We start from the raw sequence: 25,224 nt of genomic DNA on the forward strand, positions 1-25,224 counted from the left end.
AAATTGTGGCCCTGTCACAGGTGCATCGTGGTCCCTAAGGATGCGTTTGTGCTGGGGAACAAAGTTGCTTGTTTATCTTGGCAAATGCTATAATTCAAAGAAAGGAATTACCGCCACGGCCTACAACAAACGTACGTGAAAACAAACAGACGTACAGCCAAGGACCAGTGAAATGGAGAGGGTTACTGTCTTTCTTGAATTCATCCTTGCAAATGACATGGCAAAATATATCTTCCTTCAAGTCAAATTAACCACCGGCCCAGTTACTCTGCCCTCTGTCTCATAAACCAGTCTCCTATCTGGAGATTTAAAACAGTCTGAAGCATGGTGGCCTACATTTTGCTGCTGAATATGGTTTTTTGGGGGGAGGGGTGGAGGATGGGGTAGAGAGGGGCTTCTGCCTGAGTTCCCTCCAATCACAAACAGATTAGATTAAGCTGCTGCTGCAAGGTTATTTACAGTACCCAGTGTTACACTACTTTAATTTGCTCATGTTCTGTCCAAGTGCTGTAATAGTTACGTTACACGCATGACAAGCAGGTTTATACTCCAAAAATGGAAACGGATCTTTTCTTTTATTCCTGAGAAGGCTAAGAGGTGCCTTGACCATGTCTTACAAATACCTGCATTCAGATTGAAGGGAGGCAACAGGATGCACTTCCTTCGACTAAATGCCTCTTTAACTGGAGAAGATGTAACAAGATCTAGGGGCTGGCAGCTGACAGTAGACAAGAAATAACATGCAGCTTTTTAACAGTGATGGCAATTAACCCTTGGGTCAGCTTACCCATGGGATGTGGTGGATTCTCTGTCACTTTACAATTTTTAAATCAAGACTGTCTGCCTTCCTACAAAGGAGTGCTATAGCACACAGTGGTGTTATGGGCTTGATGGCAAAATTATTGGGTGAGGTTGTATGACCTGAGTTATGCAGGAGGTCAGAGTACAGCGTAATGGTCCATTTTGGCTCTCAAATCTGTGAAAAATCCTCCTGCTTGCAGCATTAGTTGCACTGAGGCAGCATGAGACACACTACTCAAGATTAGAGCTAATTACTGTACAGTAAGCATCACTGTCTACACATGCAGATGCATAGTGCCCAGTAATTTGCTCTACCCATGAGTAAATTTGCTACCTGTAAATACAAGTAGCATATTTACTCCTGCTTATATGCTGTGCAGTACAGCACGTGTAGACAGCCAACCAGGAGCAAATGTGCTCCCAGTCAGCCAGGCAGCAGGTGATGGGGGGTTGCACCCAGGAGCTACCAGCTGATGGGACGGGCTCCACCGCCAGAGCCCAGGTGGGAACAATGTCCCCTGCCCCTGCACCAGGGAGCTCCTAGACCCTACTTCACAATAAAAATCTCCCAGCCTAGGCCCTGTGTCTGCTCCTGCATCCCTGTGTGTATAGGCACCTGCCCAGGATGGGTTTACTCTAAAGTAACTTACTCAAGGGTAAACCCACCCTGAAGCATTTGTACATATAGGTAGGCCCATTATCACATTGTAATATAGTGAAATAGTAGTAAATACTTGTGAGCTCCCAATGTGTAATTTCATGTGTGCAAGAAAATAGGTAGCACAAAACAAGTTAGGTTAACATCATATCTTTCTTCAGTTCCCCATTTCTATAAGGGAGCAATGCTAGGTTCGCAGGGAAGTTGTGAAGTTCATCACTAATGTTTCCTGGACCATCACAGCCGCGCCAGTTCTCCAGCCCTACCGCTGCAAAGAGCTTGCCATGCTACAGTGCAATCAGTCATTGTTATGCAGGTTCATACCTCTATTTAAAGCAAGTTATACGTGTTAAGGATTTAAAAACGAATTTAAATATAAATATTAGGGTACAACCCTAATGTAGTTCCATTTCATAATTAATGGTCCTACAGCACAGATGATTATTATTTTGGTCAGGCCATATAAGAAGCATAGGAGTCATTTGCAAGTTAGACGTCCCTTTTTTTCTTTTTGTAAAGTACAGTGTAAAATCACAGTCCTGAACAAGTACCTTCTAATAAGTGGTAACACAAAGGATGTATCTGCATAGCCAAGGGATTGTCCTCCTCTTGTGCTATTTGTTCATATCCTAAAAATATTTATTGACTTGGTTCACAACTTTTAAAATGTGCTGTGGGCTAGGAAATTGTTTTGCCCCACAGAACTGTCTGGCATCCCACAGAGCATGACTGCCACTTCTAATTGCGTCCTGAACAACAGATTTAAGAGAACTTGAGAAATTATAATTATTGAACTCCTTATGTGCGAGATGATACATCTGCAGCCAGGAGACTCTTAATAATCTGCAATCTCAGCCTTTTTATATTTTAGCTCCATGCAGCGGCACTCTACAATTAACAGTTAGAAGAGAATTTGAAAGTAAGTCAGAGACTGATACTGTGCCAGCATGAGGATGTCGGGATGAGGGTTGTCATGTGCAGTGACTTCAGATGTATTAAATACTGTGAACATCAACCCCCACTCCAATTTAGCACTGGGCTGTGGGAGTATGCGGGTGCGTGTGTTGGACGTGGGAGGATGGGGGGGTTGTATCCAGGCGCAAGGAAACTCAGAAGTGTTTTTTTCTGTGCATTGCCTGTTAGTCAGCTGACCTTTGACTGGCCCAGCACCCACCACCAACCAACAGCTAATCGCACAGTTGGTCAAAATATGGTAAAATGGGCTTTGCAACAAAGGGGTAATATTCTAATGAAACACTATGGATTGGACAACTGTAGTTTACCCAGACCAGCAAAACTCCAGTGCTAGTCCTGTAATTGCCACTTTTACAAGGGGACAAGGTCAGGACTTGAAAAAAGAACAAAAAGTCCCGACTAGGATACTTGGATGTAATTTTATTATTAAATAATCAGCATTCCCTCTCTTCCTTCTTCCCTCTCCCCCCCCCAGCTGAAAACTTCCTGGGCAGGTCAACGTAACTACCTTTTCCAAGCCCTTTCAGTCCGGTTTTATTTCTTGGCCAAATGCTATTAACAGCCATTTCCCTTGCAATGGTTCTGAAAGACTTTGATTTCATAGTCACCCTGCTTGAACTCCTGCAAAAAGCAAGACAAGCTGTGTGTGCGCGCGTGCATGTGCATGTGTCAGAACAGACAGAGCACACTACCTGATTCAGGAGTTATATAAAATCTGAGTTTTGTCATCTGATACAGCCAATTTCACTCCCAAAGGCTGTGCATTCCTGTGAGCTCTTCTCTATTTCGTGCTTCCTTTCGTGCCAAACTTCCCACTGTGATATTTAGTTACAGCTGTAGGTGATGCCTTGAGGCCTGGAATTATATTATTTCATTGTCCTTACCTATCCACATCTCTGTAGTGCCTGTCACTGTATTCTCAAAGTACTCAACGCAGGTTCTGGAAAATGATGATATTCGGTCCAGCAGCAGCTATTATTTCACTTTCTGCCTTGCGTATGGTTGGTAGATTGTGAGCTCTATCTTTGAGGTTACTGCTGTATCGTCTTCCCCTTCAAAATTTTTCAAGGAGTGGGAGGTCAAGGATTTGGCCATCTTCAAGCCATGACGCTAGGGTCTTCATTCACTCCATGGGGTCATCTTGTTTTCCCTCTCCTCTCTCTGGCGTCCCTCCAGTCACTCCACTTTTCCAGATCCAGATTTCCTCTTGAAAATCATTGTTAGGAAAGTCATTTTGTAATCACAAACTGCACCTTGACACTTTTTCAGTGCCTTGCTCCCGATAGCACATTTAAGCGTGTGATAATATCCAGTAGGGCGCAACCTTTGATTATTTAAGACACAAGCATTTATTAAGGTGGACAATGACGGAGCTGAGTAACCTCTGATGCCTTTACTTTTATTCTAGGAAAATGAACTGAAGGATGCTGTGCAAGAAAAGAATCGCTTGAGCCTTCAATATGCCAGTGTAGCCCACAAGGCCCTGCAATATGACCAGGTAACATTGCCATATGCACGCATGGTAATGCAATTCTCACATCCATTTATCACTGACACCGGCTTGCAGAGCTGGTAGAAGCAGATAGCACTGCCGTTCTGTTCCTCGGCTAGTAATCTATTTCAGGATATTAGGACGTTGTATTTTAAAATGCATTTAATTCATAAATGCTGTGGGCTTTTTTTTTTTTTTTTTTGTGAAGTGATGGTACTCAGAGAGGAAATTTAAGACACACAGATGGTTTTTGCCGTAGTCCAATTAGTCTGCTAGAGCATCTTCTCTTTGTATTCGACAGGGGTTGGCCAAAGTTATCCTTTGCAGAGATTTTGACAAGGGCTGGTCGGAAAAAAATTCTCCCCCATGAAAAATCTTGATGCAAATAATGTTTTCCCCGTTTTTTTCCTATTTTTTTTTTTTTTTAAATAAAAGTTTTCAATGAAAACTAGGATTTTGTCACAAGTGCCGTTCAGCAGAAAACAGCATTTTGAGCAACTTCAGCCAGTCTTGGATTTAGCAAGAAAGCAGGTTTGAAATGAACTGATTTCCTCTAATGATTACTTACAGCTTTCATGAATTGTTACATGAAGTCTCTTACTGACACCGAAGGTGCAGTGAAACTGTGCTACCCCAGGAGAAGTTCAGGGAAACCGAGAAGGCCGCACACCACGTTAGGATGCTTCACCCTGCTGGTGCCAGAGTTACGGCCCCACTTCTGAGAGGGCTCCATGCCTTCTTCCTGCAGGGCCAAGTCAGGAAAACAGACTGTGCTTTTTCTGAGTGCTCAGACTATAATAGTGAGAGACTGCATGGGGCACATACAAGAAGGGAGACAGTCCTGTTGCCTTCTTGACTGCTCTTCTGCACTTCACAAGGGACATTTATCATCTGTGTCCCACAGAAGCTTAGATTTAGCCTAAACTATTACTCTAGGCTGGGCATTTTACAGGCACTTATGGGGAGTCATCAGGTATCAGCTTGCATCCAAAGATCAGTGGGATCCTGATACTTAATTTCCGTGGGCCCCTTCAGGACAGGATTCAGTCGTTTCTATATAAATAAGCAGCATAAGAAAATGTTGAGTTGGAAAAGGGCCATATGGCTCATTAAGATCTATCTACCCATCTGTCTGGTATTTTTCTCTCAAAATGTTTTTCTTCTAAGTCCTTCCTAGCTTAGGTTTGTATGTCATCCTTTCCCCGCTACTGGTGTTGTCTACGAAGTGCGGGTCCCTTTTTTAGGCAGTTCACATTATAACTTGGACAAAAATAACACTTAGGAAGGATGCCAGGAGAGCTTAACTGTTTAAAAAATGTTAGCTCTCTACACTTGTTATCAGCATGTTTGCTTATAAAGAAGCTCACCTTGCCCCAGGAAAGAGCGTAGGTGTAGTGAATAAAAACTAATAAGAACCATTTACAAGAGATGTGGTATAGTCCTGGGCCCCACACAGGCCATTTGGAGGCTTTCTGTTGACATTCATGGGGGAAGAATGGCATCTTCTGTTGTTACGGATGTATTTTATTCATGTTTTAAAATGTAAAGAATATTTCTATTTCTATGTTGGTCCTGCAAAGTCAACCTCTGCGAAAATAAGCAAAAGACTTCCCAGGAGTTCCTCTACCTCATCCTGACCCTCCTCAATAGCTTTAGTAAAATCAGAGAGGGAGAAGAGATTGCAGCAGTCCCAAAATATCCATGAATCTTGGATGCAAGTAACTGAGGCAGGCCCCTTATGGGAAAGGACCCATCAGCAATCCCGTTCTGTGCATACTAGGGGGGCTGCAATGACAGTGCTTCTGCTGATGGGATTCAATATCACAGAGAGAGAAGTAGCACCAGTTAACCCAAGTCTTTTGGGACTTTATACACATTAAACCCATTGCTGAAGTTGTTATTTATTGTTAATAAGAATGATATGTACTGCAATGAAGTCCCAGTCATGGACCAGGACCCCATTGTGCTAGGTGCTGTACAAATGCAGAAGAGAGCGAGATGCTCCAGACCCCATGCAGCATACAGTCTGAATTCCACCCTTTTAAATACATGAAAAGTAAAAGATCATCTCCTGAGACCTTTTTTTTAGCAAATAAAACCAATTGTGTGGGAAGAGGGCGTCTGAGGAAAAGCAGAAATGCGACAGAAGGAAAAGATAATAATGGGGAGATAGAGCAGTTAAACTAAAATAAAACAAGGGCCTCAAAATAAACCAGTTCCAAGCTGTTTGTACAGTGGGTAGCGGTGGTTCGATGCTTCCGGCCATATGCACCAAAGACACAATTGCCCACAAGCTAAAGAATAAGTGATGACACACTTGGACTCACAGGTGTCATCCAGGCACAAATGGCCATCTGCACAGGACTAAAGGAGTAAGTCTCACATTACAATTGGGACTTCTAAAGTCTAAGGGGTCAGTCCTGCTCAAACTCCCATAGATTTCAATCAGAGCAAGAGCAAGCCCTCAAAATACTTCATTGCATGCCAGGTTGAAAGGTCTAGTATCACAAGCAAAGACTGTAATGTCTCTCTTTCCCTCACTTATTGTTGTGGCACCAAAATAAAAAATGATGCTCAACCTAATTGAATTAATAGCTTCACAGACTTAAGTAGGTATGATAAGTTATCGCACACCTCAGCTCTGCCCCAAATCTACATAAAGCCATCCCCAATGACACTTTGGAATAAACAGAAAGCTTTCTATATGTATGGAGCCATTTTCTTACTACACGATCATCCTTTGGTTTCTGAGCTAGACCAAGCAATACACTCACTGATAGCAGTGATTAACAGCCCTGTTCATTATCAGGACTCTTAATTGCAAATCCAGAGGTGTTTTTGCTGTGATCCCTCTCCAGTTTGCAACTCCCCATGAGTGTATGCAGCCTTTTCAAACAAATAATTAATTGGAGGGCACAGTGTAGGGAAGCATAGTTAAGGTAAAAAAAAAAAAAAAAAAAGTAGATGGAAAAATAAACTAATGTCGGACGTTGAAGCTGGGAAGATTTGGCAAGGCTTAATGGACTTAGCACTGGGCTGAGAACTATATACTCAGATTTCTATTCCTAGATTTGCCTTTACCCTGCTGTGTGCAATTAGGTAATTTAAGTAACCCTGTGTGCATCTACATGTACAATTAATGCGATGCAATAAACTCTAAGGCTGTTTAAGCCACAGTACACTGCTCCCGGGTTCAGCATCTACATGTGAGCGCAAACTGCTGCAGGACACAGGTGTCCTGGCTCCGGGTGAGGGCAGAGGGGCTGGCTGGGACAAGAGAGAGCCCAAAGCGTGGAGCTGTGTGGCTAGGTGGAAGGCAGGAGTCTGGCTCCCCTGTTGCCTGGGCTGACTGGGCACAATTTGTGCCCAGCTGTCAGTCTTCATGTGGATTTCAGTGTAAAAAATGGCTCCACCATTTGATAATCCTATCCCTGATGGTATCTTACGGCAGAGTTAGTTAATGCCCTAATACCGTGCATGTAGATGATGAAACTTTTGTGCATGTAGATGGTGACACTATATGGCAGAGCTAATTCATCTACTCCACAGTAAAGCGCACCTGTAGATGCTTCCCCTGCGTGCCTTGGCTTTGCCAAGCGTGAAATGGGGGCTGATGATTGTTTTATGGGCAAGGAGGGCTTTTGTCTAGAACTTTTGCAAGTGTAAAATTCTACGTACCTGCTATACATTGGAGTCAAAGAAGAGTGCCAGTCAGTTGTGTGTCAGCATTCAAAGGGAAAAGTACAAGTATAGCGTACTTGTTACACCAGTCACGCACACATCACAATGAGGCCACTTTTTATTTGTGTTTTTGTGTATTATTTTCACTCCATCAACACTTGGTTGGAAAAACAGGTTCTTAAACTGAACCCCCTAAAAATGTGTGCATGTTTACAGAGATCTATGAATGCAGCAGAGCACTGTATGTGCAAACAGACCCAATTTACAGACTTTTTATGCATAGTGCAAAGGGAACCGAGGTGGTTATCTGAGTTAGTCTGAAGTCAGGCAGAACATAGGGCAAGGTACCACCTTCAAGAGAAGAAGTTAGTCTCTAAGCCCCCCCATCTTCAGCAAAGAGGCTGAAATTAGCTTTGCTTAAAGCGTGGCTCAGTGCTCATCCAGCATTTAAGCCTAGCAAATAAGGCTCCAGGGGTACTTACATTGTGCTTGATTTCGGTGCTCACTTCTGCATGAGAGAGAAGTTCACCCTTGGTGCTGTGCAGGGTTTCACACTTACAACTGTTGCATCCAGTTTAAGTAATGGTGTTTGAATTGTAGGCTCTGGTTTAGTTACCGATTTGTCTGTATACAGGTAGATAGATTGTGTGTATACTGTATCCTCAAAATATATATCTAAAATATATTGTGCAAACAGTAATGAACTGTGCAGCATCTTCTGGGTGGTTTTACGGCAAGCTCTTTTCTCAGACATACCAATGTTATGAAAAGTTAGCTGGTCCGCAGGAGTAAAGATTTAAAGCTTGAGAGTTTTAGTTTCCTTATTGCTATAACAAGTACAGTCATCCAGTTTCAGCATTTCCTGTGTGCCAATGACAGAATAAAATATAGACCTGCAGAAAGTGTTTACTGATCTAAGCATAACATTGCAAGAAAACTGTATTTGGTGCCAGGGGAAATGTTCTTTCACTAGTTACCTAAATAAGCTGCTGCATTTTTCTATTAACTCCATAGTTTCTTTAATTAAGTATTAAGCTTTTCTCAACGTGCTGCTCAGAAACAAGGAAGAATTGGTTGAGAATGTGAAGATGGAAGGTAATTTGGATTATTAATGTGCTTTTGCCACTGTGCATTAAATGTAGTACCTCTATTGTAAGGTATTAACTAAATGTGCATTAGGCTGCCCTAATGCACAGTAGTGAAAGCGCACACTTTTTTAGTGACACTTAATGCTCAGTAGCCTAATTTTACTCAGCATTAGTGTACTAGCGCAGTTTTTGGTGTGATGCTCTAATGCGCAGGAAAAATAGGCTAGTGCACATTAAAGCACACATGTAGACACATCCAGTGACTTTGAAATGATAGGGTCTAAGGAGAGGAAGGAAGCAGAAAAAAGATACTAGACTGCAGAAAAGGGACTAACAAACTCCAGGAACTGGTTGGCAGGATTCCCTGGGAGGCAAGCCTGAAGGGAAAAGGAGTCCAGGAGAGCTGGCTATACTTTAAGGAGGCTGTATTAAGGGTGCAAGAAGGAGCTATCCCTATGTGACTGAAGAATGGGAAGTACAATAGGAGACCAAAGAGGGTCAGCTACCAGATGATGAGTGCAGTTAGAAGCAAAGAGAGAGAAAGAGACAAATAGCCTAGAGTGGTGGATGGGCGGGTTAGGGATTACTTGGGGGAAGCTAGATGCTTTCAAGTCAGCAGGGCTGGATGGGATGTACCCTGGGGTACTGAAGGAATTTCACAGATTTCATAGACTCTAGGGCTGAAAGGGACCTCAGAAGATCGAGTCCAGCCTCTTGCCCCAGGGGCAGGAAGTCAGCTGGGGTCACAGGATCCCAGCAAGATAAATGTCCAATTGACTCTTGAAGGCGTCCCAGAGTAGGTGCTTGCACCACGTCTGGCGGCAGTGTGTTCCAGGCCTTGGGGGTGCAGACAGTAAAGCAGTTTTTCCTTATGTCTAGCCTGAAACAGTCTTGGACTTGCCTACAGTACTGTGTACAATCTTGGTCCAGACCTGACACTTCAAAAAGGATGCGGATGACTTGGAACGAGTCCAGCAGAGAGCAACAAAAATAGTTAGAGACTTGAGAAGTATGACTTATGAGGAAAGGTTGAAAGGACGAGGGGTATTTCATTTGGAGAAGGGAAGACTGGGGTGGGAAGGGAGGGTAGAGGTTGATAACAGTCTTCAAATACCTGAAGGGTGATTATAGAAAGGATGGAGATGGACATTTTTCTATGACTGTAGAGTACAGAACTGGGAGCAATGGCCTCAAACTGCAGCAAGGAAAATTTAGGCTGGAGATTAGGAGCAACTTTATGGTTAGTATGGTCAAGCATCAGGACAGGTTATCCAGAGAAATGATAGAAACTTCATCTTTGGAAATTTTCAAGAACGGGTTAGACAGACATGGCTGGGGTGGTTTAGCTGGGGATGATCCTGCCTTAACCAACTAGATGACCTCATGAGGTCCCTTCCAACCCTACTTTCCTGTGACCCTAAGAAAAACGTAAGCCTTTAGTAATATTCTGGCATCCCTAGCTGGCAACATGGAAGCATTTAGTAGGCAGTAAGTAAAGTGTGGAAGCAGAGATGTGGCTGATGTTCTTATTGAGTGATCATGACAGAGCAAAATGTTCCCCATGTTTTTGCATGAAATTACAACTGTTTACTCTTGATCTATATCTAGGTCAAGTCTCTTTGCCACTGGGAACACACTCGGGCTGTGATGTGTTCTGTTTGTAATTTAATTCCATGTATATCCCATATGTTCTTAAGCAGCTTGTTAGAAGATCATTAAATTCACGTTTAGTGACTAGTTTGTATAAAGCATTGCAAGTGAGCAGTAGACTCCTTGAGTGCTACTCCTCTGTATATAAGGACAGTTATAACAGTAGTCTGTGTGATGCTGTATTCTCAGAGGACAGTGCTATAGAAATAAGAGTAATTATTATTGTTGTTCAAGTGCCTAAAGGCAATAGGGAGACTTGCTTCCCAAGCTGCAGAGCAAAAATATACTGACAACTTCTTTAAGATTTAATATGCTAAAAGGGCATGTCTACATGTGTGCATTTACTGCTCAGTAACCAAAATTTCTGTGCAGTACAGGCACACGTCTTCATGTGCATGCCCATACTGCACAGTAATTATGGTGACTTACACCAACTTGAGCTTAAATTTGAAGGTATTAAATTCACGCCCAATTAGTTCCTGCACAGTAACGTATGTGTAGACACCTTACTGCACAGTAACACTGTGTGTGTGGACTCACTTGGGACTCACTTTAGTGAGTCCACAAACAGTGTTAGTGCGCTTTAACGCCTGCACATGTAGATGCTGGCCTATTCCTGCTTACTGTGCAGCAAATTTAAGCCGGCATAAAGGCACGTATGGACATGCCAAAAGAATATTGTAGATTCAGATTATAAGGTCTATTGGTATAATCATAAGGTTAATTTGTTTTGAGACCTAGAATGAAAGATTCATTCTTTTGAGGACAGCAAAACCTCTGTATGTGCCACACCTCCAAGTCATATCCCCAAATTATATTTGGAGTTTAAAATGCACTGGCTGCTTCCCTGGCCCCTTGGAAAAAAAAGTCTTCAGCAGAAATGCAGAGTGCTGCTCTGCTTACCACCCTGTACAATGTATTCAGATTGTTTTGCTACTAGACTTTAGCAAATGCTTTGCTAATTGGACATTTCCACATTAAAAGCCCATCCTAAAACCTAATGTTGAGTAAATAAGGGAATAAGATTTATCATTAAATACGGTCAGTTAATGAATATGCTAGCAAGCTTGTGCTTCAGTGGACAGAACTTTAAGTGTCTCTGATAAGTATTTTAGGTGTGAAGCTTTTCCTGTTTCTGCTGGTAAAAACCAGAAATTGAGATGCACAGATCCAAGGGGAAAGAGAATTAGACTGTTTGTATTTTCCAGAACAATTATTGTAAATTAGATATCTGTATAATTGACTGTGACTGAACTTGAGAAGACTGAGTAAAGTATTCCTGCACATCATATCATTCTGTTCTGCTGGAGATTTAAATGACAATAACAATAGCTAGCTTGCATAGCACTTTGTATCCAGAGATCAAAGCACTTTGCAGAGGAAGCACTCCCATGTTAGAGGCAAGTAAAACTGAGGCACAGGAAAGTGAAGTTAATTGCCCAGACTTGTCAAGTGTGCCAGTGGTGGAGCTGGGAATAGAGACCATCTTGCTACAGTGCTGGAACCACTGGGCCACATTAACACGAGTTTAAGTATATTCGTGGTGTTCACGTATATTCTTCCGCTAAATACACTCTTACACTGAATATGTCAGTTTGCCATCCACCCTTACTCAGGTGAGAAGTTGTATTGACTCAAACGGGGCTACTCAGATGAGAGAGGAGTACAGCATGCTGAATGATAGCATTCACCATATCATGATTTCTCTTCCTCACAGCTCACACTCCTGATGGTTTCCCCACCCACCTTGCTCCCCAAGACGTTCCCCCCTTAATCTGTCTTCCAAGATTCCCCATCCTAATATTTTTTCACCTCATTTCCAACTTTTTAGCAATCAACCTATCTATTAATCAAGCAGTATCATCCTCATCATGTCCAGCAGTATATTCCTCCTTTACTCATTCACTCAATAATTCTTTCTGGCATGTGTTTTCAAAAGGCAGACCTGGATGCCCCAGGTAATGACCCTTGTATGGCTTTGGTTCCAGGCCAGTGCATTCAGTTTTCACAATTAAAAGATGACTTTAGTTCCTGCTTTTATTTGTTCTTGGAGCTAGCTCAAAACCTTTATGATTCATTCATCCTTAGTAAATTAACTGAGAATCATAGACAATAACAGACTTCCATTGTTGATGGCAATGTCTCATCACCTCCATTTTCCACCCCATTATTCTTTAACAACGTACATGAAGTGATGTGAGTAGTGAAATGCAATACCAAGTCTTCCAGAAATGAATAGATTCTAAAAAATCCATTACTTAAATGACTCTGTAAATAGTTGTATAGGGAAAAGCTCTGCGGAGGAGAAAAGGTATTCCTGAGGTTGAAAATAACCGCAATAGTTCTTGTGGAAAACTAGATTTGTTTGGTTTATTTTTCCTGTCCTCTTTTCCTTTTCATAGCACCCTGAAAAGTCTCCTATGAAGACAAGTAGCAGGGCTACATGGAAGAGTTTAGATTCAGTTGGAGCCATAGTGAATTTGACAAGTTAACGAGGGCCAATGTGAATGACTGCATCCAAAATGCTCTCTAAAGGGACATGTGTGTAGGACATGGTTTACTGCCTTTGCATTTTTGGTTTACTGCCTTTGCATATTAATGAAACAGAAAAAGAACGTGTGTGGAGGAGAAACGGACTGACCCACAGTCATAGTTTACACATTTTGTCCTTTTGGTTCATGCTGCCTATCCTTCACTCATCCAAACCCTGCCTCCACTAATCCCACTTTCATTATTATGCATCTGATTGGCACTTGGCAAAGGAAAAAAGTTGCCCAGAATGTTGTTATGCTAAGACTGGCACGGCCCTCTGCTCTGCTGACTTACTGCCTCGGAGGATGGTTTGTAAAGTACTATGTCAACGCTATGTATTATTTATCTGGCTTTTTGTTATTACTGGGTTTTCATTTTTAATGTTCTTCATGATGTTTTATTCTGAAGATTGCAATTCTTGGTGTGATGTATGCTGTAATTATTGTGTTGCTGGACGCATGCTTTATATTTCAAGCCATAAAATATTTAAAGATAAAGAATTCACTGCTGATACAAAAATCTCCATGGGATATAAGAAGGCCTATGTAATCCTTTACTTTTTTCCAAGTTAGTTGTACTGAAATTGTTAACCTCACGCAGGATGAAGTGAACAAGAAATTTAGACTGGATAACTTGACCTCCTGATAGTATTATTTGAAAGGAAAGGATGTACAAAAATTATAAGGGAAACTGAAATTTTGCTGCATGGGACTATGTCCTTTTCTTTCAGAACAGAAAATCATTTTTATTGTAAACGTTAACTCTTCTCCCTGGGTGCTCATGCCTGTTGACATTAGTTTAAATCAAAATGGCTTTAGAGTAAAGTCTGAAAGATTAAATCAGCAGCGGTGCCCACTGTGTGGTCTGTTATACTTGTATCTCTGCAACTTTAGATGAGGGGCAGAGTTCAGTAAGTATCATATGACACCTATATACAAACTACCCAGTGTGCTAAGTGCTTACAAATACAATCTTTGACCCTGCAAACACATGTTTATGTCTTGAATGAGTGGGTTTATTACAATATATAGACCATGAATAATATTACTGATATGAATCAGTGTGCAGGATCAGGGTCATGCTGCTTATAAACATTGTCCAAATCATTGAAACAAGTGTGTTGCATAAACTGGCCCCTGAATCCACCCTGCTTAGCACTGTAGTAATTTCAGTGGATCTCTTTACGAGGTTACAGCCAAAATTAAGAACACACAAGCAAATAGATGAGGTGCAGCAAAACTACTATGTTTCCTTTACTGCTATATTTGCTTTTTCAAATTTTACCTTTAAGACTCAGCAAATTTTGGCTGTCAGATTATTTGACACTTTTCCCGAACTACTATATTTATGCATATGTGTTTGTATACATGTGTGTGCCCATATATAATATATATGCATGCCCATAATTTCCTTTTGTTCTATTTTTTTAATTCCTTACCGAGTTTCAATATTTTGTCTCTATATCTTTTTCAGATATTTTTGTTTTATATTTTCTCTGTTTGATGAAGTTTGGCAGAATATTTGTGTCAGAAATGCTTTCCCATCATTTAATTATCTTCCTTGCAGTAATACCTCTCACACTTCATGTTTTGTCTTTTTTTTTTTTTTTTTTTTTTAGGTAAAATCAGACTATGATCAGCTTAGAGAAACCCTCATCATAGTGACCAAAGAACGAGATTTGGCTGTGAAGGAGAAACACCAGCTCCAAGTCAAGCTGGAGAACTTAGAGCAGGTCCTAAAGGTATGACCCATAGTTCCATGTCTCAAAACCACTCCTGTGTTCTTAATTCCAAGTGTTAGAGGAGATGCTAGCTGGCTAGAAGCAATATATGTGGTGTCTGCAATTTTTTAGTGTTTGCATAGTGTCCCAGTTCAGTAAAACACCTAAGCACAACATCCTTAGGAGCATCTACATATGCGCTTTACTGCATAATAAACTAATTTACTGTGTAGTAAAGCATCACCATCTACACATGCATGGCAGTTAGGCTAGTGTAGGCAAATTAACAATGCCTTCAGATAGTCCCATCAGACAGATACTGTCCGATGGTGGAGTAAACTACTGCGCTTAAACACACATGTAGACAGTGACATTGGAATTAGTTTACTCTGGTTCAAACTGCACCTACCTCAGTTTATTCAGTCACATTAATTGCACATGTAGACATGCTTCTTTTTGTGTAACAAAAAGCTTAAGGAGGCAGCTGAAGTAACTGGATCTTAAATTCTAAAAATGCTTAAATGCTTTTCAGACTAGCGATGGGGGTAACTATTAGATAAAGGAGAGTTTCATTACAGTTTGCCCCTCGTGGTATTGCAACAAAATGCAACATATAATGAAGCTCCAAGGAAGTCATCAGGTAAAAAGGAAGAAATAGAGTGTTGGGGGTTTTTTTTATTTTATTTAGGCTTTTGTAAGTGGTTGGTTGAAAGATTTAAATATGTAGGAACCATATATATATTATATATGAAAATTCAAAGTGGCTGCATTGGAGAAAGACTAATTGGTTAATATTGAAATACTTCACTTTAGGGGACTGGCAATGAGAGAAGGGTTGTTATAGAGGCAGATTTTGTCTAGGCTGGTAGCAGCTAGAAGCCAGCTGTTTATAACCCTAAGAAATTAGCAAGCTGGCAGGTGTCACTTCAGCTGCTTGTGGATGGGTGGCCGGACTTTCAGCCATTTTGTACCCCCTACTACATTGGTACTTGTGGCAGGACACTGTTGGTGTCTGCCACTTTAAGGACTAGAGCAGGCAGCAGCCAGGTGCTTGAGTGCGGCGGCCATTTTGAAACCCTATATATATAGGCAAACTGCTGCTTCACCACAGATATGTGGTGAAGCAGCAGTTTGCCGCTGTCAGCCATGAGAGACACATCAGCCGGCAGAGCTGAGGCTCAGGAACAGCTTGAAAGTTTATGGACTGGGGCTATGGGGATGGAGCAGGCTCTTGGTCCTGGGCATGACCTAAAACTGCACGCTGCCAGGGATGGGTGGCCTGGTGGGGCTCCTGGTGGCATGGGAGCCCCCAGGAAATGCCAGACTAGTTACCACCCCAGGGAAAGGCATGTCAGGGTGCGTTGATAACCCCAGTTCCCACAACCTGGTGGGTAGCCCCATAATAGGGCCCGAGAAGGCAGACGCATGTTAGAGGGTGTGGGCTAGATGCTCAGAAGCCTGACTTGAGGCACTGCCAACTGGTCAATGCTGGGGCCCAGACCAGAAGGGTCAAAAGGCCCACCACAAGGGACGCCCAGAGCTGGGGGTATGAGGTTCCAACTGGCCTTGGAGGTGAGGACAGGGCCTGTGTGGCCAAAGGGTGGAGTAGGCCAACTGATAGGAGGGATCTAGTTTGGGTCCAGATTGGAAGGTTGTAGGGCCCAGTGTGGAGCCAGAGTTGTCAAGATCTTAGATGCCATCTGTGGTGTAGGGGATGTTTGGAGATAGCCGCAGATAGCACCCCTAGCATTGAGGTAGGAAATGGGCAGCCTCCTGCCTAATTAACACCATAATTTGGTATCATCAAGGCATGGCAGGTGAGAGAGGTAGGCAGTAAGCACAGAAACTGGTGGGTGGGAGGGCCCCCTGTTACACTGCTAGTTCTGTATCTATTGAAAGTCTTAATACAGAGGTCCAGGACTGAGGAGCTATGGAGACTACATTTTGCTTCAGAGGTGATTCCTCTAGATTGGGGTTGAAATGCTTTGGGTAGAGGCTTACAGTGCTGCCATCCGTGCTGCAGTTAGATTGTGGGTGTACAGAACTTGGATATGCAGGGGTTTCACCGCAGGCACTGTTCTCAATGGTGGCAGATGACAGAACAAGAAGCAATGGCCTCAAGGTGCAGCAAGCGAAGTTAAAGTTAGATATTAGGAAAATCTTTCTCACTAGAGGGGTAGCAAAGCACTGGAACAGGTTACCCAGAGAGGTGGTGGAATCTCCATCCTTGGAGGTTTTTAAGAGCAGGCAAGACAAAGCCTTGGCTGGGGTGATCTAGTTGGATATGGTCCTGCTTCGAGCAGGGGGTTGGACTACATCACCTCCTGAGGTCCCTTCCAACCCTAATTTTTATGATTCAATGATTCTTTTAAACTTCAGCAACTTCTCCATTTTATTTTACATCACATATTTAATTCTCTCAGTCTGGGATTTCACTGTATGTTAAGGACACTATTCTGTCTGCTTGGCAAGTTATTGCATAACGTTATATGACGTGCTCATTTCATTACACTGTTTAAGCAACATATAACTTCATATACCATTACTTCCATTTCAGTGAAGGAAATACTGCATTTCTTCAGCACTGAGATTTGTCTTCATTTGCATATTACCACACTTTTCATTTTTAAAGCATCTCTGGCCACATCTACATGAGATGCTGACTGCACAGCTGCACAGTAGTGTCACCTGGCAGGAAGCATGAAGCGATGCTACTGCACAGTCAGCATCACGTGAAAGCCATGCTACTGTGCAGTAACTCCAGTCTTTTAGTACTTGTTTGGATAGGTATACAGAGACCGTGTCCTCATGAGATGCTTACTGTGCATCTAGCTGTCCGCTTATATAGCTCACATCAAAGGACAAAGTTTAATATAAACAAGTACTAAATGACTGCACGGTAACGACTGCACAGCCAGCATCTCATGTAGATGCAGCCTCTGTGTGCCTGTCCAAACAAGTGCTACCCAGTAAGTGGAGTTACCGCACAGTAGCATTGCTGGAAGGCTGTTGGGTGACTCTGGCGGCCCAATAGCGTCGTATTGTGCTTCCTATAGCATTTTGCATAGGTGCAGCCTCTGCACGCCTATCTGCAGTATAAAGACAATATTCTATTAAGTATTCTCTATAGCAATTTACTTTGATATGTCCAAATAAGCACAGATTGTGTGATACAAATGTAGGGTCAAACTGTGATTCTCATGCTCATTTTGTATGGAGTTGTTAACCTTTACATGTCCCTAATTCTTATCTTTGTCCTTCACTGCACTGGAATATATAATGTATAACATACTATACCACTGCACTAACAAAAATTTGATTAAATGTAAGAGTCATAATGAGTAGCTCCTAAGTTTTTCTGGAAGATGCCAAGAAATGAAAGATCTTGAAAAAATAAGTTTGGCTTTGTTTGTACTGAGCTTTTTTTAAAGATTTCCAGCAAGTATTGTCACTGTTTTAATAGTGTTTATGAGCATCCATGAAGAACTATGCCCCCTTGTGCTAGGTGCTGCATAGACATTTAGCAAAGACAGTTACTTCTGTCTCAGAGTGTTTGCAGTGCATGTCACAGATTATAATGTGGATCATGCACAACTAAGGGTAAAATGAAGATAAGGCCCAAGAGAATTTATCTCCTACTAGGTCTGATAGATTGGACAGAATTAAATAGGGAAAGGGCTAGAAGGGCCCTTAAAGATAAGGAGCTTGTGTCAGATGGGGTAGAGGAGGAGCTAGCGGAGGGAAGCAGAAAAAGGTTGTGATGGATTGGGAATGTGATCCTCTTCGCAGCAGTGTTTGGATCATGGATGACGGCAGATGTAGGTACTATGTACTGATGTAGAAAACTTGTTGCCATAATACCAACCATGCTGTAAACAGTTGCACGACCCAAGGGTACAGATAATGATAAAAAAATTGGGTGCTCTAGAAGTACCATTGCTGGAGGAGGTGCATGGCTAGTAATCCAGCTGGTGGTCCCATAGCGGTGGATTTGAAATGAGGTCTCATTGTCAACACGACTTGTATACCAGGCAGATTTTCAGTCCGGAAGGACTGTGTCCAGCCAGTCAGAGTGGAACAGTGACCTAGTGCTGAACTTGGTTGACAGCTGCTTGTTTGGGGGTGTGAAATCCCAGCCCAGGCTGAAGCAGCGTGCAAAGGAGAGTTGCAATAGAAGAAGGGTGGATGCACTGAGAAAGGGGTGAAGGAGACAAACAAAGCGGTGGGCTGAGGTCTTTTGAGAACAAATAGAGGAGCACACAAGCTTTTCCTATGAAGAATCCCGACTAGCTTGAGCTGATGTCTGTTCTGTCTATCAGAGATACCAATTTAAAATTAGGTTTTGCAGTGCCTTGGTAGCTGATTTTCTTTCTGCTAGACTCAAAGGGCTTTTGACTTTAGAGGAAGATGGTTTGGGCTTTTGGAGATGTTTCTGATGATAGAAATGGGTACCAGTATCTGATCATCGTCCTCACTGCTGCACATTTGCTCTCTGCATTCTGAAGCCTGCTCCGGAGCTTTTATTTAATGCCGAGTGCGATATGAAGAGCAGGTCTCAGGTTAGCAGATAGGAATCGGTAAAGGATTCAAAGGATAACTCTCATGTTATCTATTTTGTACACTAGTGTAAATTCCACTGGAATCCAGATTGGACAGACGTAGAGCTATCTTGGGATAGCCAGACACAATATGCTACTATAGCACTCGGTGCCAGAGAACACGTAACAACTGGCTTCGCCTTGACCAGCTGGCTACCTCATGATGCATTTTAGGGAGATGGCAGCTCTAATTTTTTCCCAGGGTAATTCGCAACCAAATATGAATAAATTACACCAGCGTAGGGAGGTGTGCCTTGTGTACGCTCGTTTTTTACACTGGTGTAAATATATCCTGGGCTGTGCCCTTGGTTACCTCCCTTTGGCAGAACCGGAGGCCAATGGGAATGTCAGGCAAACTTGCTGTTGCGTAAACTCAATCATCTCAAAGTCCTGAGCTTTGAAGTTACTCACTAGACGAGGGACAGAGACTTAACGATTATGCATGTTGCTGCGAAGCAGACTGTCAGTGTTTTAGTTGCCAGCGAACAGTCTGCACCAATGGAACAAACCTCAATTAATGGGGCAAAATAAAAAATTCAGGTCATGGAAAAGGAAAATTAAACTGCAGGCCTGCATGGGGGTGAGATGGACACCCAGCTGCCTTAAACCAGTGTCATGTTTTCTATAAGCACGAAGGGATGTCTTCCCTAGGGCTGGAAGTCAGTTTACTTTCTGTGTTGTTTCCTTCCTGGGCTTCTGGGGGAAAAGAAAACTGAGAACTTTCCCAACATTGCTGAATGATGTGTTATGCTACTGTAAGCCGTATTTCACACTTGCCATGGACTGAGACCCAAAACCAAAACTCATTTCAGCAGGGGCATTCTGCCTGATCTCCTCCTATAATGGATATGAGACTCAGACGTGTGGGATGAACTTCCCTGATTCAAGAGGCAGATAGCACCAAGAGAGAAAAAAAGAGCTAAAAAGGAAATGGAATGGAAATCCATGGCCCATGAAACTACTGAAAACTAGACTTTCCTCCAAGTGAATTGACAGTAATTTGCTTTTCATCAAGTTAAGTGTCAAAATACAGACTGTTGTTGGCTGGGCCTTTCCACTGTTAGAAAGGCATCGAAAACATGTGTGAAACAAATGAATGTTTATGAAATGTAAAACTTTGATGCGAATTATAAAACCTACCTTCGTATACAGGATTTGGCTTCTGTTTCACAACTTGCCGCACATTGTAGCACTTAAAACTGCTGAGCGGAAGGCAACCCGGGGGCATTTCCAGCCCCTAACCATCTATGACTCTATACCCCAGTTGTCTTCCTGCCCAGAGCGGAGAGGGCTGGACCCGATGATCTGCAAGGTCCCTTCCAGCCCCTAACATCTATGAATCTATAAATCGCTATGTTTTGCAAAGACAGGAAATAACATGGGCAGAATTCATGAAGGACACCTGAGGAATATTTGCCTCTCAGTTGCTTAACTTTGCAACGGAGCACACATTTATCCTACGCTAGAGCTGAATATGGTGCAGCATCTTTGTCTGGAAGTATTCACTTACCACCGAGAGAAAGCTTTCCGTACTGCATCTGTGTTGGACAGAACTCCCCACTTAATTTTCCCACTGTAGGGAGCTGAACGTGTTGTTCATTTTCTTCCCAAATCCACTGGAAACCCACATGAAATAAATTGATCTTCTATGGGATTTGCAACTCTGAGCCTTCAAAGCAACCCATGTTTGGCTGGTTTTTTTCTTAGGATGGGCTAGATTTCCACTAAGCAGCCGTGTCTTGTTTTGTTTTCACCTTTCTCCTATGGAGCAGAGCATAGGGAGAGCGATATCTCCTTTTGCTACGTGGAAGGTTTCGGCATTTTTGTACATGCCTGCCACTGAGATGCTGGGCTTGGAAATTAAGAGAACGTCTGTGCTGACAGCATCCTGTGTAGTTTAATTTAAAAACGCTCCAGCCATAATCTAATAAAGCAGACACTGAACCAGGACCTCGAATCCGAACACGCGTGAATTTTGTTGACATTTCTATCTGAATCTGAATTTCATGGCTGACCAACCCAGATCGCCGTATCTAAGCAGACTTAATCTTCAGGAGTTCAGGTTGACTTCTGAATTTCGCTTCTCACACCTGCCTCTATAATTGATGTGTATACTCCAGTAGTCTCAATAGCACTGTCAAGAGTACACAGCAACTAGGATTTGACTGTCAGAAATAAGACTTTCACATCTGAACTCCCAGTCATGCATGGCAGACCTAACTGAGGACTTGCTGCCAAGAGGGACAAAAGGTAAGTGGGGGAGACGAGCAAGCAGAGGTGAAATGGTTTGCCTACCATCGGTAAGCAATGGACCAAAGCAGGCACTTCCTTTAGGGATAGAAACACCAAGTCAGAACAGAGTTGAGTTGTCCAGGGCGGTGTGAGAGAGCTTCCCCCTCACTACGCTTAGTCCCCCTCTGACAATAACTACCTTTAGTTTGTTGTCCATCCATCATCTTTTCAGCAATGCAATCAGCTATTTTGCTGATTCCTACTCCTACGTTGTCTCCAATAGGTTTGAGAGCCAGCTTTAAAATTATATACCCAGAAGGACTTCCATCGATGGCATTCAGCTGCATTTAGATCTGCAAGGGACTCAGTTATTCCTTGGACTCTCTTATTTGCAGCCAGCTCTAACTCCCAGCAGTGCCCTTAGTGACAGATTGTTATGGCTAAAATTATCTAATTTGGGCTTTGTACAAATATCATTTCAAAACACATGGCATTTACAGTTCTCAGAGGTTGCTCTGGAGGTGAAAAGCTAGGGACTCAATTGAGTAAACCACGCAATTACCCTCCAGCTCATGGCTTCTCCAATCTCAAGTACTCCTCAATGAGTGAAATGCTTTTTTACAGCTGAGTTCCCTGTAGCTTCATATGGAAAAATATGGGGTCCTAGAATACTGCAGGCTGACATTTAAAAAGTAAAATCAATTTGTAACACTTCATTTGCTAAAGATGTTATAACCAGCACGTGTCCCTCTCTTCTCTCCTCTGATTTCTCCCACGTAGCTCTCTTTCATCAGCTGACTTATTCCCCCTCTTTTCTTCTGTCTTTTGAATAGTCATGAATACACATTTGAATTTTTAGCTGCCAAGAAAGGTACTAGACTATCCTATTTAGTGTGACCGGTTCTTACTAGCCACTTGGGGATTTGGGTATGAAGATGGGAAAACAAGTTAAGCTTCACAGGCTTCAAAGGAAAGCACTGACGGGGAGGACCATATACTTTTCTTGCAGGTGAAGGACTATGCAATCGCTTGCTCCTTAGGCCGGAAGCACGAAACAGAAAGATGCACACTTGACCTTTGTGTTCTCAGTTGGTTGAACTCAGTTCAGTATTGCTCTGGTTGCAATTCATATTGGGCTTGAGTTGGATCCTTCTTGTTTGAAATGGGAAAGGATGGATGGCAGGGAGACCTCCTTGACTTGTCCTGCTTAGTGATCATTTCACCTTCAGCACATATTGTAAAGTTCACTGGTTTTGGTGAGCCTTTGGGGGAGATTTGGTGAGCTGAAGATTTGGGTGACTGACAAAGTTGATTTTGAATAGAGGAACTATTCTTTTATCCAATGCATGGTTAACTCATGGGACAAGCCGCTTCAAGAGACAAAAAATACACTGAGATCAAAGCACAGCTAAACATACACGAGTAGCATCCACTGATGTATTAAGGAGGAAAAAAAGAAAAAGTTTTATGTATGCAGTAGAAGGTGATTGCTGGAAGGGATGAGGAAGATTTGTATATCCTACTGTAGCATTGAACACTTGCCTCTTATTTTGAATGGCAGGTATTTTAGAGTTGTCTCTGAAGTTTCTGGGCTGGCCTACTGTCAGAGACAGGACAATGGGACAGTTTTGTTCTGCCACGGCAGATCTCAGTGGGTTTGACACTGTCACTGCAGCTTTGAAGCAGTTTTCATTCTTCAGGGAATTCCGTTATTTTAAGGTCTGTTTTCAGTCTGCAAAATTGACCCTAGTACTTTTTTATTCTTTTTTTCCCCTTTTTCTCCAATAAAATATCAAGTCATCAAGATGTGGCATATTTGTATTAGCCTTTCCCCAAGGATATATAAAGTTTTAAAAGCATTTGATGGCACACAGCAGCTTCTTAGCTTCTGGACAAACATCTCCTGAGGTTTCTGTTTATTACTGTCTCTGCTCTGGTTTTAGGGCCTTTTTCTTCCCAGTGTCTTGTCTTTGTCAGAGTCTGACGTGTGGAGCGGTGAACTGGCTTTACATACCTGATCTTGTCTCTTGATGTCACTCTTTATACCCTGTTGAAATAGTTTTTTGAGATTTCTTGGGGTTCGTGTTCTTACTGATGAGAGAAAGCATTGTTAAGACTTCCTAAAAGCACTTTTTTTCCCCCCTGCCTTGAGCTATTGTCGCCAGATTGTTCCTTTGCAGCTCACCTCTTTCATGACATGGTAGGATCAAGCTGGAATGGATTAAGAGAGCATTTTAGTTTCTTTATTCCTATGCCTAAACCTTTTTAATACCTTTTTCTGAGCAAAGATTGTGAAGTGCTCAGTTGTCTACAGAATCAGCCTGGGAAGAGTGACAACTAGGAAGGATGTGAAGAATTTTTATTTCCATTATATGACTTTCAGCAGCTATTAAAACTAATTGCTTACAGAGTGGGGGCTGCAGATTTGTACTCCATACATAGGACATTTTGCGGTGATGTCTGAAAATAGAAGACTATCTTCTGTGGGCTGGTCTCTTGACAGTATTCCAGAGCTGGAGCTGCGTGGAGCATCTGCAGATAGCTTTGTAGGCTGTGTGGCAGAAAGCTACCTTGGTTTCTCCCCAAAATCTCTGCCCTGTGACAATGTGATAATATCTCTGTGCTGTGACCATTTGAGTAGGGTGGGCTCAGCAGAGGAGACCATACCCTTACCCTGTCTCTTTAGGTAACTTGAGCTGGCTGCATCCCTGAGGGAGGGAGGGAGGGGGGAGACCTGCTCCCTCTGCCTACGGGACTGGTACCTGGGTGAGGGGCATCTACCTGGTGGGCTGGGATCTGCCCGGTAACAGGTGATGTATTTCAAATTGGTTGGCTGACAGCCAACCGGGGCTGGCCTCCACTGGACCGGGTGAATGAGGTCACGGGGGCTATATAAGTTAGGACGGGCGAGGAGGCGGTCTCTTCGGCCATGAGGTGCGGCTGGAGCCATGAGGGGGGGACTCAGAGGAGCATAAACATCTGGAAGGGCCCTCTCCCCCAACAACTCATGAATCAGGAACAGCCGGACGCTAGAAAGGATCTCACCAGCCTCTGGATGAAGTGTGAGTAAGCTACTCGAGATCTGACAGATATCTAGCTGGTAGTAACTTAGATGTGTGCTCAAAAGGCTACCTCAGCCAGACTGTTTGCTCTTTAGGATTTCTAGGATATTGCTCAATCTTGTACCCTACTTTCATCCTACCCCTGTAACCAATAAAGTCCTCCTTTGTGACTGGTGTGGGAGACTTATTGAAGGGTGGGTCTAAATTATGCCTGAGAGACCCCTTAGGTCTGCGGATTAAGGGAGACTGTACTTTTTGCCCCTGGACTTGGGGAAGTGTCCCAAGTGCCTGTACTGGGTCGAGTACCCGTAGGACATTAGGCCTGTGTTTCCCCAAGGACACAGGGCCGGGAGTGAGTCCATTCTTGGGGTGGTGGCGGTGACATTACCCCCAGGCTAGCGTATGTGCTCCAGGAAGGGGTTGGGCCAGACATAAGGTGCTCCTAGGGAGGCATTTGGAGCCTGGCAGGTGGGCGGGCGCAGGGAGGTGGGCGGCTCAATGCAAGAGCGCCCCCTACTAGCCTGCCACAGGCTGCTTCTGGGGTGTTTGGTGTCTAAAAAAATCTCTTTTCCCTGCCATGTGCACCCAGCCTCAGCTGCAGGTTAAATGCTGGGGTGTCTGGAAGACCTCTAGCAATAGCCAGACTCACAGCCCTGTGAAGCCATGTGCAGAGACTTGGTGTGGAGGAGCTTTATCACCTCAAGGAGTCGCTCATCGGTAGTAGGTTGCATTGCA

The 25,224-nt window shown here is 43.0% G+C and overlaps 1 protein-coding gene across 11 annotated transcripts in view; it reads left to right on the forward strand.

The window, feature by feature from the left end:
* RIMBP2 (RIMS binding protein 2) overlaps window positions 1-25,224 on the forward strand; it is a 328,093-nt gene that overhangs the window by 206,763 nt on the left and 96,106 nt on the right. For all 11 annotated transcript variants that reach the window (XM_090061952.1, XM_090061954.1, XM_090061961.1 and 8 more), the window contains 2 exons: window positions 3,843-3,932; window positions 14,496-14,618. In XM_090061952.1, coding sequence (XP_089918078.1) covers window positions 3,843-3,932; window positions 14,496-14,618 — 213 coding nt within the window. The remainder of the gene's footprint in view (window positions 1-3,842; window positions 3,933-14,495; window positions 14,619-25,224) is intronic.

This window comes from Crocodylus siamensis, chromosome 9 (assembly GCF_052110815.1).
Source record: "Crocodylus siamensis isolate JL-2025a chromosome 9, ASM5211081v1, whole genome shotgun sequence".
Taxonomy (NCBI): Eukaryota; Metazoa; Chordata; order Crocodylia; family Crocodylidae; genus Crocodylus; species Crocodylus siamensis.